Here is a 16,872-nt window from a genome sequence, read left to right as displayed (position 1 = left end):
CTCTTGCACAAGGGCCCTCAAAAACCTGGAGCTGGAACTCTCCTTAACTCAGGTTTTTGGTGGTAGATGCAGGCACATGCAGAAACAGGAGGTTTCACAGACAGGACCTACCACAGAAAAACTCTGTCCTCCAGGGCCAGAAGGTGACATTGGCTCTCTGGCAGGCCGCTGTATATGTCTGAATGGACTGGCACAAGATGCTGCTGTCCCCAGCAGAGACGTAAAGGTCAAATATGCAATCCGTCAAATAAGGCTCTGGATCCACTTGGTCGTGGCAAGAGACAAATGGCCCTTCAGGATTCTGGATGATCCAGCACATGGATTTTGACTGGATGAGGTCTTCCCCCTGCTCAACTGTAGCAGATGAGGCACCACTGGGGACAGCTGGCAATATCTGGTCTATCGCAGAGTCCAGTGTGTGTATCACGGTGGAGCGATTTCGCATCCCGAAGTCATCACCAGCGGCTCCATTGAAGTTCCCACACAGCCCACACACCTGGCCTTGGTATTTAGAGGAAAGTATGATGAAGACACTGTGTGCCAGGTCATAGCTCACCATTAGCCCAAACTCTGTTTTTATAACTGTATAAAAACCATGCTGATAAATGGCAATCCCTTGGCTTTTTAAATGAACTGGGCGGAGAACGATCACACCATCAATCTGTGTGAATAAGAGAAACAAGAAGGTGTTTGCCTGATCCTTTTTGCCTCGTCCACTTACTTTTTATCTCAGGCTGCACCATCATCTGGTTCATACTTTCCATGTTCCTATTTCAATCACTGTTAGGCACCGTGTGCCCAGGAGGAGATCTCCAGAAGATGATATGATGTTGATACTCAGACTGCAATGGCTGCTGCTGCTGGGAGCCAGTCCAATATGCCCAATAAAAGTATTATTTCCCCAGGAAAGGTGACCCCTTATTTGTCCTCTCTTGGCTTCTGAGATGGCTTCTGACTAAATGCAGACTGAATTCTCTGCAGCTAATGGAGGTGAAGGCATGCTCTAGGGTTCACCATGGGGCAAAAGGATACTGCCCAGTTGGCTGCCCCAAGGTAGAGGACATAATACACTTTTTAACAGAATGTCCCCTGTATGCAGAGCTGAGGAAGCAATATCTTGAGCCCTTAACTCAAGATATTGAGGGTCCAGTAACAAATCTCCTCTAAGTATAACATTACAATTTAATACTGGCTGGAACAGATTACTATATGTCCTACAGGACCACCAAGTTTGCCCAACAGGCTTGGGAGAAACAAAAACTATTGACTGGTATAGAAGATTAAGCCCGCTAATATATTATAATAGGTTAATAAATATTTAGACAATAAATTTAGTCTAATAAATATTTAGACTTTGGGCAGATCTACATTGCACCCGCCATCACAATGAATTCGGTGTCCCATCGGCTTAAACGCTCTCGCATTAAAACGTGATTATCCACACTCACCCATTTTCCCCATTGCAATGCTTCATCGAATGCGCAAGCTCAGTTCACACTCAAGCGCTGTGCTGTTTTCCTGCTCTTAAAGACGGAGGCTCCCATTGGAGGATCAGAAACTCTTCCTGTTTCTGCTGATTCCACGCCCACCATGCTCACAGCTCTCGACAGCCCGATGTCATCTTCCAGCTACTGATCGCATAGCTTCCTCAGCATTCAGTGTTTCCTCAGCAACAGGCAAAGGGCTGGATGTGCACGCACTTGTCTGATCTTGGAAGCTAAGCAGGGTCAGCCCCGGTCAGTAGTCGGATGGGCGACTGCCTGGGAATCAGGCTTCCTGCTAAGTTTTACCCCCTCCTATCCCCCACTCTGGATTTTTTTTTTTAATTAAGGCATTATCTTCGAAGAATAGTGGCTTCTCCACAATTTTCTTTTTCTAATTCAGGAATGATCTTCGAAGATTCGAAGCTGTGAAGCTTCACAGCTTCGAATCTTCAAAGATCATGCCTGAATTAGAAAAAAAAAAAAAAACATTGCAGAGAAGCCACAATTCTTCGAAGATAATGCCTTAATTTAAAAAAAAAAAATCTGGAGCGGGGGATAGGAGGGGGTAAAACTTAGTCTCATTGGAAGGGATAGAACAACCCCCTGCTCAATGCAGGAAGACTGATTCCCAGGCCCATCCAACTACTGACAGGGGCCAACCTTGCTTAGCTTCCAAGATCAGACAAGCGAGTGCGCATCCAGCACTTTGCTTATTGCTGAGGAAACATTGAGTGCTGAGGAAGGTATGTAATCAGTAGCCAGAAGATGACATGGGGCCATCGAGAGCAGTGATTGGACAGGAGGGAAATACAAACACCGCCGTATATGGACAGGCAGGGGAGGGGACTACAACCAGGTATGGTAGCGAAGGTGGATTATCAGAGCACATTCATGGGAAATACCGGGATATCAGGGTATTGAAAGCGGGAGTACAGAAGCGGGAAATTCCGGTTCCAATTTGAGGCAGCTACTGCATAGTGTGAAAGACGGGCAGTGAAACCTCATTGGAAGTGAAAAAACCCTTAAGTGTAGATCGGCCCTTTGTGAAATGGTTTAATAGCTCCCTATGAAATGTCTTAATTAGCTTTGTCATAATTTTGGTGTCACATTCTGTTTAAGAGGGGTATTTTATTATGTTTCTGGATGCATATGTATCCTCAGGCCTCCCCAGCCTCCTGCTCTGACATGGACCAGTTACATGGGTGAAAAAGCCCATCAAGCTAAAATACAGAGTGGGAGGAGTGCAGAGGTATAGCTCACCTCTGCTGCTTCTCCCACTATGCATTGGATGGCCATAAGCCTCCAAGTTTGGAGGCTTATGGGCATCCTGATAAGATTGCACCCTAAAGGTGCTTTATATTGTAAAACTGGCTTATATCTGATATATGTTCAATTATCTAGTGACCCTTTGGAATATCACAGCATATAGTGAACATGTGTAAAAACGTTCTTACCATGACAGTCCCTGGGTGCCCTCTCTGCAGATGTATCTGTGTATTGTTCACCAGAACAAAGACCTCCGAAGTCACAGGTAAAGGATTGTTGGACAACTTCTCATTTTTCACCTCAACTCTAAAAGATGGTAAAGAGTTGGACACCCCACACAGTTCTGCCAAGATGTACGTGGAGGTGCCCTGGAAACTATAATGCCGCCTGTCAAAGGTGGTGTAGTGGAGGAACCCAGAAACTTGACAGATGCCATCTGACAATGCATGGCAGCCATATACCCCCTTCTGGATGCCACAGAATTGTCTGGAGTCACACAAGGGTCCGGCAGCATCAACAGCATAGACAGAACCATCACATTGGTACATGTTTTGGCAATGTTCTCCTTCCCAGAAGAATGTTTCCCCTTTCAGGTAATATCGGCCCTTGTAGCTGCAGCCACACTGCTCTGGAGGCACACAGTTGATGCCACTCAGCACGAACCCAGGTTCACACTGGCATCCTTCTACACAAGGAAAACGGTGGCAGCTAACTGGCTCAACTGGTTGGGCACAAGAGGCAGGGCAGGGAGATCCACAGAGTACGTAATAGCTATTTGATGGGCAGGTCAATTCTAAACAAAAAAGCACATAGAATATATATATATATATATATATATATATATACACACACACACACACACACACACACACACACACTTTGTTTCCAGCAAAGATAGATTTTTGAATAGAAGTGATGGTGGAAAAGGAACAAAATTAGTAATGAAGTAAATTATTGTTACATGGAAAATATAAATGCTGTATACAGTTACCAGACTGTCATATATTTCAGCCTTCTCCAACCTGGTTCCCCACAGATGTGCTGGACTACTACTCCCATCATCCATAGCCAGCATGGGCAACAGAAAAAAACAGGTCCAGGTGTATGTACACCCTCTGTTCCAATATCATTGGAATTCTATGCCAAAAAAGCTGAACCTTGCGTCCTGCACAAAATCATACAGATGGGGCAAATGTGCATATTTTTTCTTATTTTGCATTATTTATTATGGTTCCATTAGTTCTGGCAAAAGTAATATATGGTATGAATTACTATCCTTTGACCCTCTAGATAACTTTTTTGCAAATTCCTTTGCCTTTGCCTTCAGCAAACATTCCCATGCATGTTGGGGCACTTTATTATAACTGCAAAGGCTAGAAATGTCTGTTAAAGGAAAGTTAGATTCTCAAGAAGCTGAGTTCTATCCCCAATGGATTCTATATAGTATCTTCAAACCACCAGAATCACACAGCCCAATACGCTGAATACAAATTCTCAAAAAATTGCCTACCACATCCAATGATCTCTCTCCATGGCTGAATGTTGATGCGGCGATCTTGGCACTTTTGGGCATAACTGTGCACTACTGCACACAGAGCCTTGTGGCTGCCCTGGGTTGCACACATGTCCTTAACGCAGTTCTCCAAGTAGAGTTGGGCATCTTCTGGGCGGTTGCAGCCTTTAAATGGCCCGTTGACATCACCAAGGACTCCACAATAAGCGTGTGATCTGTACTGAGCTAGTTCTGTTTTGTTACAAGTGGGTGAGGGCCCAATGGCTGTGCAATGGAAAGGGGAGCTGGGATCCTTCCAGCTATTGCCGAAAATGACAGCATCCTGAACCAAAGAGCCACTAGGGGCCCTGAAATCATCATGGCGGTTGCCATTGAAATCTCCACCAAGGCCACAGAGGAACCCAAAATAGGTCTCAGGAAGAGAAATGGATACATAGTAAGACCAGTCATAGGAAAAAGAGAGGCCAAAATCAGTCTCAATGATGATGAACGTGCTGATGCAATAGGCATAGAGTTTCCCTGATGCAAGGGTGATGGGCAGATTCATCAGGAGGCCATTCACCTAGGACAAAATGGAGACACGACAATTATGTGTGTGTGTGTGTGTGTGTGTGCGTGTGTGTGTGTGCGCACGAGCGCGCATGAGTGAGTGTATGAAATGTCAAGTGAAGAATCTAAGCTTGGTAAGGATAAGGTTCAGCCCAAGATGCTTTTTGCAAAAGTGATATGGTTGCCATCACAAAATGTCTCTTCACCCCCCCAACCCATTTCTCTCTTCCTTTCTCTCTCTGGATCACCCACAACCTCCTCTCTCTTACTCTGTCTGGATCTCCCCAGTGCCCTCTTTCTTTCTTTCTTTCTTTCTTTCTTTCTTTCTTTCTTTCTTTCTTTCTTTCACACAGGCACCCCACACTCCCCATCAAAAATACACAAGAATGCATCCCCATTCATCCATCATACACATACATGGGACCCCTTCTCCTCTGCCCCCTGCCCCAGACACTCTACTGTCCTCCTCCCCTGCCCACTCCAGTTGCCTTCCTTCATCTCTGATGCAGCTGTTGAAGGAGGTAAATGAGACTCATAGGAAGCATCCTCTAAGCCAAATCTCTTCAGCATATGGATTGTTTCACAGAGACCAATCCATCCCTCAGTCCAGTGATCCATTTGGGGGGACATAAAGGCAGTGGGGCCTGGTGGCTCCGATGTCAGTGGGGAGCGATGTCAGTATTTGCTCTGGGTTTCAGTCAGAACAAGTCAGAACTCTAAAGGAGCTTTCCAAGGTGCGTTATCTTCTTGGGGAATTGGGTTCAGCACCTTGGATAGCTCCTTTTAAGTTCTGACTGAAACCCAGAGCGTATCACAGTCCCACTGACAACGGGGTCAACAGCCTCCTCTGCAGGAAGGAAGTTAAAGGACCTTTTTGCCTTCCCTTGCCTGTCCCCATGGCAATTTCTCACTGATTCCCACTAGTAGATTAGATTATGAACACCAGGCTACATCTAATAGCACCTGACAATTAAGATCAGCCTGTATTGCACAGGTGGGGCACCTGCAGCCCTCCAGATGTGGTTAGGCTCTAAATCCCATCAGCCCCCACTAGCATGGTCAATGGTCAGGGATGATGGAGATTGCAGTCCAGCAACATACGAGAGGCCACAGAGTCTCCCCCACCCCCCTGCTGTGTTGGCATTTGACATTTGGCGCAGAAGGGACCTGTAATGTAACAGAAACCAGAGATGGCACAACACTCTTACCTGTATTATGCCATACTGTCCTTCTGCAATGCTAATGCGCTCCCCATAAATCTGCAGCTCCAGCTGTTTCACCCAGGCTACTGCAATTGAGCCTCTGTGTGCATTTAGTACTTTAACAGTGAAGCCTGGAAGCTTTCCTGGAGGGCCACAATATGTAGCCAGGGTGTATTTACAGGCTCCTGGATAACCAAAGGGAAAACCATCAAATGTGATATAGTGAGAAGGGCTGTATATCCACATTGTCCCAAAGTTCACAGGATAACAGCCCCGTCTGTCATCCACAATTTTACACATTTCCAGAGCCTGGCAGAGATGCTCCTGGCATTCCATGGTGCGAGCAGGATGTCTGCAGGAACATTTTTTGCTGCAAGTGTCTGTCAAGATCACTTCATCTCCCAGCTGGTAATAGCGGCCATTCAGTGTGCAACCACACAGCTTCAGGGGCACACAGACTCCAGAGTTCAGAACATACCCTTCACGGCAAAAGCAGCCTGCCACACAGGGCTTTTTGCAGTAGCCGGGTGCGTAGAGGTTGGCACAAGTGGCTGGGCAAGCCGTGCCACAGAAGTCGTAGTACATGTTGGCTGGGCAGGTGAAACCTGAAAAAGAGGGGGGTGGGAAGGTTCTTTGGAATCCAGTAACAGTCAAGCTTAGCACATCAATGTAATGAACTAGTAGTGTTTTCATTACTTTACTTCTGTTATCAGTAAAACATTTCATTGCAAAGATCATTCTTTGGAATTATCATTCCAAAGATCAAAGATCATTCTTTGGAATCCAGTAACGGTCAAGCTTAGCACATCAATGTAATTAACTAATAATGTTTTCATTGCTTTAGTTTTGTATAAGTAAAACATTTCATTGCAAAGATCATTCTTTGGAATGATCATTCCAACGATGAAAGATCATTCCAAAGATCAAAGATTAAAAATCATTCTTTGGAATCCAGTAACAGTCAAGCTTAGAGCACATCAGTGTAATGAACTGGTAATGTTTCCATTACTTTACTTTTGTATCAGTAAAACATTTCATTGCAAAGCTCATCACTGTCCTTTCTGGAGACAGAGGTTACACTGAGAGGTAAAATACATGTGAAAGAATCTGCATGTATCTGTCTGTCTGTCTGTCTGACTGTCATCTACCTACCTACCTACCTACCAACCTACGGGATGTTGGAGAAATCTGCAATGGAACCAAATGAGTTTGGACTTTCATGAATCTTGACCTGGGAATTACAACTGGCTTCTCCCCTGTCAGGCGGATTCTGCGGACTTTCTAACTTTCCCAAATTTTGTGCAAATTCCATCATAGAAAAATATACAACATTTAAAAATGGGCCCAAAATGTGTGTTTGTTCCATAGGCTAAACATGAAAATGCACACTTGGGGGGGGGGGGATTTGTGCTACGAATCTCTACGCATGAGAAGACCTACTTAGGGTGCTTACGGCTCATAATAATAGTCCCTGGGCCAAGTCCATCAAGGGTTGGTGGCCTTGAACCAGGGATCCTGGGAGCAGGACACAACTGGGGCAGTTCTCAGGTAGAGAGCATCATTGGCCTAATTGACAGGCATTCCAGTGGGGAAGCAACCATTCTTTTTGGCTTACTGCATCCCGTCTCCCGCCGCCAGCTCGCCACCTTCACACCAAGGATGGTGCACATCTCGTCGTAGGCTTCGAGGGCTGCACAGAACATGCGATTGCCCAGTCCATACTGGCAGAGGTCATAAACACATGCTGCATAATAAGGAGCTGGGTTTTTGTGCCAATGACAGTCAGAGAAAGGCCCCAAACGTTTGATGAGAAGGGCACACATTTGCTCATACTCATGTTGTTTTGGACAAGGGATGAGGGCTTCAGTGTCATTCCTACACCTGAAAGAGTCATGTGAAGAACAGAAAGTTACAAGACAATTCATCATTGCCCAGAGCAACCTTTCCCAACCCAGTGCCTTTCAGATGGGTTGGACTACAACTCCCATTACCCCCAGCCAACACAGTCATTGGGGATTATGGAAGCCATAGTCCACACACATCTGGAGGGCACCAGGTTGGAGAGGGCTGGTCCAGAAGATCAGGATACATGAAAGAGAAATGATCCATGTATTAATTAAAATATTTGATGATCCTACTCTTCTTAAAATATTAACTCAAAATCCATTTATATTACCTTTGCTGGCTAGGTTGTGTGAGAGAAGCCTGAGGAATTTGCTTTTTGCCAGTTGTGACATGAACTGATCTAACATGAACTAATGCGTGGGTCAGAACTTAGTTATCCACTGGCGTTGGCACTTTCCAAATGTTCTAGCACGGTTCTTTGCTCAAAAACCATATCAAAATATGTTTCAGAATGCATATTTTGGGATAACATGAACAGCATATTTTGAGAAAAAGGACATTTAAAAATTCAAAATGCAAAGTTTGGTGCATATTTTTTTTAAGTCACCGATTAATGCAGAAATGGGATGGAGAGATGTATAAAAGTGACACTGATTGGAATGAGACTGATTTGCCCATCTCTAGATTGTACCCACAATTCAGATTATGTTGCTACATTGGCCGCTCGCTCCCAAGCATAGTATGCAGTCCAAGTGGCATGGCAACTACGGGCTTCTCTGCATTAAAGCAAAAATCCCACACCCTACCAGGCTTTCTTCTTGCAGCGTCTTTCCAGGATTATGATTGGCACAATACACGTGCTTCCCCCTTTTCTCTCCCCCCGGGCCTTTGGGGGGCCATTTCCTTTGTGGGGAAGTTCCATATGTTCCATCGACACAGCCAGCAGATGGCGCTGTGACACTGCAGCGATATTACGCTACTTTGATGATGGTGTATATTTCTCACTGCATTTTCAGAGAGTTAAATCATGATGGAATAAAGCTAAAAAATGGCAGGAGAGGCACTAGAGGATGCTGACATTGCAAAAAGGACCCGCAAGCTTCAGTGAATAACCGATCTTGATCACACTATATAAGCCTGGTGTGGAGAAGCCCTATTATCTTTTCTGCTGACAAGGCTGGACAAGAATGTGCTTAACTAGGAAGGGATTCCAAAGAATCTGGGCCACAAAATAACAGTTATTGTGGATTCCAAAGGCATTTTAGCTTGTGGGGGGGGGAGAGAAAAATACTCCTACCACACTGGACTGCTGTTTGATATCCAGGCATTCCCAAACTCTGCATCATTTAGAGCTTTTTCTCCACTGGGCAAGACTTTATCATCGGTGGCATCGCCATTGAAATTTCCACATAATCCACATAGCTGGTTTTGATACTCTGGGCCCACACGTATGAACAAACTGCTGGCCCCATTGAATTGGATCTCTATGTTGGTTTTCGTTCTCACAGTCAACATTTGCCTCAGTCTGAGGATCAGAGCAAAGGATCCCAGATGGGCTGGTAACTGGGTCCTTCTGCCATTAACCTGGTACCAAGAAAAAGAAAGAAATATGGTTTCTGTAGTGCTAACTTGCCTTTTTTGAATGACTGGCTGTACACTGCTAACTCTAAGACAATGGGGGTCTCAAACCAGGGGCTCCAGCAGGCAGCTAGGGATGCTCAAGGATTTCATGTGGTCCACATTTTTAAGAAAACCAATTTTCACACTTCTCCAAATTTTGCAATAGAGTTCGTGGCTCAAAAAATTATCAAAAAGACTATAAAAAGCATATTTCAGGATAAAATTTGAGAGTGTGTAAGGTGTAGTGGTTAGAGTATTGGACTGAGACTCAGGAGATATGGGTGTAGGCCCCACTTGGCCGTGCAGCTCACTAGGGGACTTTAGGCCAGTCACTGCCTCTTAGCCTAATCTACCTCAAAGGGTTGTTGTGAGGGTAAAATGGAGAGGAAGACCAAGTAAGTTGTCTTGGGCTCCTTGGGGAAAAAATGGTGGGACATAAATGTAATAATAAGTAGATGAAATACATACAGAAATGTATATTTTAGGGTAAAGCATGTCCAAAAATATGTATTTTGTTTAAAAATACATTAAAATATGATTTTGTATGTGTGCATTTAAAAAAAAAATGAAGATTGATGTGGAGTTCAATGGGACTTACTCCCAAGTAAGTGTGTACAGAATTGCAGCCAAAGTCTTCTGAACATGTGAGAAGAAAGGGCTATTTTTTAATATTTTCATTTTTCCTTTCCTTATGGTAGAAGAAAAACACCCTAAAATATTAATGAATTAACAAGTATACCCTTAGCTCACAGAGCAACCCATTAAACTTTTTCACTCATTAGCTAAAGCTAGTCCCACACTGATGTATTCAAATAAAGCAGTGCCAGAGAAAGTGTGACCCTATTGAGCTTGCTGGATTGCAACTCCCATCAGCCCAAACTAGCATAGCCAATGGTGATGGGTGATGGGAACTGTAGTCCAACAATATTTGGAGAACCACACATTCCCCATTCCTGAACTACACCTTTAGCTGATTAATTTACTGATTAAGGGCACAATCCTATGCCACTTCAGACAGAAAAAAGTTCTACAACTCCCAGCATTCCCCAGCCATGCTAGATGGGGAATGCTGGGAATTGTAGGGCTGTTATCTGTCTTAACAGGCATAGGATTGTGCCCTAAGCCCATTAAAGCCTGCAAGCCTAATAATAATCAACATTCATCCACAACTTACATGGACAGCTTTGCCTCTCTCTAGGACAATATGAAAACTTGACAGCTGGGTATGCAACCAAATTTCCACGCGGTAAACAAAGGACACTCTGGGGTTCTGGAAATGCCTGTTTGCAGTCACAATCCGGAAGGAGAAATCCTGAGAGGTGTTGCAAGTGTGAGAGACCTCATAGTCACAGACTCCCTGAAAATGCACCAGTGATCCATCGAATGTGAAGTAGTGAGGGTCCCCTGTCACAACGCAGGTGGTTAAGAGACTGTGGCAGCCCCATTGGCCGTCTTTCAGGGTGCACTGTTGATCTGGGTTACATTTAGCTGTGAAACAGTGGAAATTGCCATGGGGCTCACAGCTGCATTTTTTAGCACAGCCAGGCAGCCAGATGTGATCTCCAACCTGTATGAGGAAGACAAAGACAAAATGGCCATCAGCATTAGAAACCCGCCCTAAACCCAAAGGAAAGGTCATACATTCTGCCCCATTCCCTGTGATCATCAGATGCTTCCCTGTTCTGTCCCCACCCCCCTTTTTGTTATTTGATCTGCAGGGGCTTTTCTAGTGCTGTCCCCCACCTTGTGGTATTCCCTCCACAGAATCCTCTACTCAGCTCCTTCCTCTCACACAATTTTACCACTATGTCGACTTTAGTTCCGTTTATTGCTATCCTGCATCACCTTCAAGGAGCAAAAGGGGCTGTGCATGGTTCTCCCCCCACCATTTAATCCTCACAACAACCCTGTGAGGTAGGTAGGCTGAGAGAATGTGATTGGCCCATGATCACATGGTTGAGTGAGGATTTCAACCTGGGTCTCCCTAGTCGTGTATGATATTCTTACCCAGCTTTCCCCAACCTGGCACTCTTCAAATGTTTTGGACTACAACCCCCAGCATTCCTGACCACTGGTCATGCTGGCTGGGGCTCATGGGACTTGAAGTCCAAAACATTTGGAGGGCACCAGGCTGGGGAAGCCTGCTCTAACCACTACCTTATGGTACTCCCAGCTGGGTAATAATTGTAGGATAATTGTGTTTTAGATCTTCTGACAGTGGAGTTGTAGTAACAGTTTTATACCAGTCTTCCTCAACTTAGCACCCTCCAAGTTTCTTGGACTGCAACTCCCATAATTCCCAGACAGTGGCCATGCTGACTGGGAATTATGGCAGTCACACTTCAACAGAGCTAGAGGGCCTCAGGCTGGGGAAGGCTGCTTTATACTACAACTCCCAGAATGCCTCAATCACCATGGCTGGCTGGAGGAATGCTGCGAGTTGTAGGACATTTTCCTGCCTAAACATGCATAGAATTGCACCCTTACATTATTTTATTTTTGTTTCATTATAATGGTATTTTGTTCTGGATTTGTATTAGTGGTGGCTTCAGTTCTGTCTCAATCATGGCTTTTACAAAAATAATATAAATGAATTTATCATATACTATAATAGATATTTGATTTATATTCTGCATTTTGATGGGGCAGCCAGTGATTTCCCTTCACAGGGATTGATCAGGGCCATACCTGCTTAGCTTCTGCAATATCACAGCAATAGGTGCTCCAGGATATTCACTAGGTCCATTTCAGTGTGGCTTTATTGTAAATTGCTTGGAATGTATATTTAGAAAAGTGACTAAGCCTGCAGTCCTATGAACTGCACCCTCACTGCTCCGAAGACCCTGAACTTGGAGACTTCCGAGATTCCTATGCTATGCCAGCCTGAAGCTGGTAGGGTGGGAGAAGCAGAGATAATATTTGCTTCCCCATCCTTCAACAATCTTTGAGTTTTTCAATAGACAGACTTTTCAGCCCATCTAGTGAGGACACTTCAGAGGGGGAGAGAAGGAGGCTGGAGGAGGCTCAGGATAAATTGTATCCTGGCCTCTCCAGTCTCCTCCCCCTCCCCACCCACCAGAATGCCCCCTTTCCCCCTCTCTGAGGTTGATATTCCAACCTTGAGGAGGCAGCCAGTGCAGCTGACAGCAGCTGTGAGGGAGCGGGGGGGCAGTTCTCTGACTCCCCCTTCTGAAGTCGGAGCACCATCTCCAACCTCAGAAGGGGTTTTCCAACACATTCCATGGTCCCTGGAATGCTCGGCCAGGGACCATATGATTGCTCTCTAAAAAGTTAATTTGTGAATGGATCAAAAGATTTAAATTCAGCACAAAACATTGCAGTATATGGTGCTTAATGTAAAAAAGAAAGGTGGAGGGAGTAAAGAGAGGATCATAACCTTTGCAATTCAAAAATAAAAAGGAATTCCTTATTTAAACCACAGATTTTTAGGAACGTAGGAAGCTGCCTTATACCAGGTCCAACTATTTGTCCATCAAGCGGCAATCCAGGGTCTCAGACAGAGAAGAGTCTTTCTCATGACCTGTATCAATCTGAACCTTTTAACTAGACAGAATCAGAGATCCCTTTTATCTAGAGCACCTGAGAGCATCTGCATGCACCACAGATGCTCTGCCAACTGCATTAGAATCCCTTCCCGATATTCGTGATGCATTGCACTAACTTGATGCATTTCGCAAACTATTGCACAAACCCATGATGCACTGCACGAACCATTCATGATGCATTGCACCTGGGACTTTCTGCATGCACCACTGGTGCTGCAAACTGCATCAGAATCCCTCCCCCGATATTCATGATGTGTTGCACAAACTTTGGCTTTGATAAGACTGGACAATCAGCTCACTTGGTAATAGCGTCCATTGCGCATACAGCCACACTGCTCCTGCAGAACACACGTGCTGCCACTCCAGTAGTACCCATCATCACAAAAGCACCCTTCTGAGCATGAGGAGACACTGAGGTCCTGAAGCCAAGTCCCAGAACAGAGCTTACGCACAGGACTGTCACAGAGCTCGTAGCGGCTGTGCTCTGGGCACTGAAGACCTATGGAGTAAAGAGAGTGACTAGCTGGGAGACAACTGTTCCTGCACAGGGGTGTGCAACATGTGGCCCTCAGCCTAATTTCATGCAGCCCTCAGTCTAATTTCTAAAGCATTTGGCCTAATTTAAAAAAAAAACTCTGCAAGTGATCAGTTCAGACCCCTGGCAGGAGTGATCTTTTCATGTGCGAACCAGCAAAACTCAAGCTCACCAAAGTTCTTCAAATTCCATCTCAAAGCTCGTTCTGATGTGAGTCTGTATCAGATTGCAAGCTTTGGATTTTTCTTTTTGCATAAAATCCGTGCATATTTTCATGTGCATTTTTCCAAATGTACTCATCAATTGTGCGCATCTTTGAAATGTACACATTCTTCTCCCACTGCAGATTGCATCCAAGTCCATGTTCAGTCTGGAACATGCGAACTGGGTAAATTCTTATCAAAAATGAACTGAAACAAATTTCTAATACATCCCTACCATTCACTGACAGCCTGTTAGGTGGGAAGGAAGAGGAGGGGGCGGGGAGAGAGAGAGAGAGAGAGGAGTGGCAGAGAAAGAGAGAGAGAAAAAAAAGGGGTGGCACTGCCTACTGCTGGCTCTGGCCCCACCCATCGCTGGCATGGTGTCCCGACAGATTAAACCCAAGGGAAAGTAGCTCTCAAGAGAGAAAAAGGATCCCCACTCCTGCTGTATTCACTGCATACCACAAACAGACAGGACACAACTTGTAACTAAGAATATCAAATGTGTGATTTATTATCCATGAGGCATTTATTGTGCACTTATCATTCCCTATTCATGGTTGTTTATGGGTTCTTTAGACAACGCCAATACCCTCGAGTTTCACTTCTGTGTCTAACCAGCACTTTTGGCAAGTTTTTTTTTTTTTTCTAGAGCAAAGAGAATGCCACATTTAATTATGAAAGCAAAAGAAAGCATGATTTCCTCTTGTGTAGTTGTGCTGTTCTGCTATACTACAGTGCCACCTAGAGGTTATGTAGTGGAAAAGCAGGAAAGGAAACGCTCCTCATGTAGTGCTCAGAGCTCAATTCTGTGACGAAACCAAAAGTAGATACAGCAGATTAATAGTCAATTAACCACCTCGTTGAGTGCCAGATACTGGGGAGCAGTTACAGGAGAGGGCTATTGCAACATGAAACCAAAAGCTATCAATTCGCGGAGCTGATGTGCTCATCAGCCTCTCCCAATTCAGTGCCCTGCAGATGATTTAGACTACATCTCCCATCATCACTGACCATTGGCCATGCTGGCTGGGGCTGATGGGAGTTTCACTCCCACACATCTGGAGGGCACCACATTGGGGGACGCTCATGGATAAAACAAAACATGTGATGTGCCTTCATGACAGACCCTTTTGTATCACAAGAGAATGTGATGCAATGTCTGACTTCCCTCCTGCCTAAGGAGCATATATGCCCCACATAGGAGAGTCTTCTTCCTACAGCCAAGTAGTGAAAATGTCATGTGCAACGCAACCTTGAGATACATACAGCAGAAATCCTGGCTTCTCCAGGCCGAGATGTTTAGGTTTGCTCTCTGGCAGGCCGCTGCATACTTCTGAATGGACTGGCACAGGACGTTGCTATCCCCTGAAGAGATGCAGAAATCAAATATGCACTCAGACATATAGGGCTCAGGGTTAATATGAGCGTGACAAAGAGCAAATGGTCCGTGCGGGTTCTGGATGATCCAGCATTTGTATTTTGCCTGAACAAGCTGTTTCATCTCCCGGCACTCTGGATAGAAGTCAGAGGAGCCATCATCGCAGCCAGTGCTGGTCTCTGATTTCCAACCCATAGTGAAGTGCAAGAGGTCCTTCCCTAAGGAGCCATCTTGCATCACAAAGTCATCATTGGCATGTCCATTGAAGTTCCCACACAGCCCACAGGTTTGGCCCATGTACTGAGGAGGGATGGTGATGAAGAGGCTGTGGTCCAGGTCGTAGCTCACTGTCAGGTCAAACTTTGTTTTCAGCATCATGTATGTTCCATGCTGATAAATGACTGTTTCTCCTTGATTCAGATTTACTGGGAGGTTCACAATTATTCCATCAATCTGATCAAAAGAAGCAAAAATCAGAGAGGCTGGTTAATCTGCAGGATTATCACGGGCAAGCATCATACCTGGCCATTTTTACTAGGAATGGGCGGATCTGCCAAGCTCATGCTCACTGAGATTTTTGTTTTTCTGCCACTGAGCTTGTTCGCCCCCAGTTCCGTAAGGGTTTTTTTTTCCCATGCAAAGATATTCATACATATTTTTGTGTGCATTTTTCAAATGTACACATTTCTGTACCCATACAAACATCAACCAAAGTGTGTTTGTGCACAATTTAGAAATTTACGCAGATTTCTTGGCGCATTTTCCAAACGTGTGCATGTTAACAAACACTTTTTGTTTTGTTTCATGGGATGCATCACAGGCTCATAAATATATGGATATATGACCACACAAATAGCACTCCATGTTCAGTTCCGGGAGGTACAAATCTGGTAAATCCATTTTTAAAAAACAACAACACCTCAACACAGCAAATTTCTCACCTATCCTGAATCTTTACTCTTCAGAAGCAGAACCTTTTAGACGCAAAATTGCTGTGGCCCTTTGAAACCACCCTATTCTCTGTTCTCACCCCAGAACAAAGTTCAATATATGGATATATTCAATATATCCAATATATATTCAATATATATTCAATATATATTCAATATATATTCAAAGTTCAATATATGGATATATGACCACACAAATAGCACTCCATGTTCAGTTCCGGGAGGTACAAATCTGGTAAATCCATTTTTTAAAAAAACAACACCTCAACACAGCAAATTTCTCATCTATCCTGAATCTTTACTCTTCAGAAGCAGAACCTTTTAAACGCAAAATTACTGTGTCCCTTTGAAACCACCCTATTCTCTGTTCTTACCCCAGAACAAAGTTCAGGACATGAACCTAGAATTTTCAAGAGATGATGGGTAACTGGACTTTAAATCTTGCACTATCAAGACTGACAAAAGAAAGTAATTCTTCACAAAATGTGTAGTAGATTCCCCAAGTAATCTGGGGGATCTGATGGGGTTCTGGCCAATGCGGCAGATGGCTTTAAAGGACAAACTGATGGAGGTTACAACTGACAGCTGTTACCTATTATAAGTAAATGGAAATGCCATGTCCTGAAGCAGTGTATCCCTGAAGATGTTCAGCTGTTGCAGAACAAAGAAAAGAAGAGGGCTGTTGTCTGTATGCCCTGCTTGTATGCTTCCTAGAAGGATCTAGCTGGCTGCTATTGGAAAATGGATGCTAGACTAGA

The 16,872-nt window shown here is 44.5% G+C and overlaps 1 protein-coding gene across 1 annotated transcript in view; it reads right to left on the bottom strand.

Annotated features, from left to right (window-relative positions):
- Positions 1 to 16,872, bottom strand: part of LOC146337896 (IgGFc-binding protein-like) — a 79,596-nt gene that overhangs the window by 35,521 nt on the left and 27,203 nt on the right. Inside the window, exons 11-19 of the mRNA XM_084816330.1 lie at positions 15,053 to 15,617; positions 13,345 to 13,544; positions 10,654 to 11,046; positions 9,157 to 9,443; positions 7,630 to 7,895; positions 6,021 to 6,619; positions 4,261 to 4,825; positions 2,939 to 3,471; positions 112 to 661 (exon numbers count right to left, since the gene is read on the bottom strand). Of these exons, the coding sequence (XP_084672456.1) occupies positions 112 to 661; positions 2,939 to 3,471; positions 4,261 to 4,825; positions 6,021 to 6,619; positions 7,630 to 7,895; positions 9,157 to 9,443; positions 10,654 to 11,046; positions 13,345 to 13,544; positions 15,053 to 15,617 (3,958 nt within the window). The remainder of the gene's footprint in view (positions 1 to 111; positions 662 to 2,938; positions 3,472 to 4,260; positions 4,826 to 6,020; positions 6,620 to 7,629; positions 7,896 to 9,156; positions 9,444 to 10,653; positions 11,047 to 13,344; positions 13,545 to 15,052; positions 15,618 to 16,872) is intronic.

The sequence above is a fragment of the Heloderma suspectum genome, chromosome 10 (genome assembly GCF_057233095.1).
Source record: "Heloderma suspectum isolate Gila_16-S chromosome 10, 16-S_ref, whole genome shotgun sequence".
NCBI lineage: Eukaryota > Metazoa > Chordata > Lepidosauria > Squamata > Helodermatidae > Heloderma > Heloderma suspectum.
This window is presented reverse-complemented; position numbering and strand designations above follow the sequence as displayed.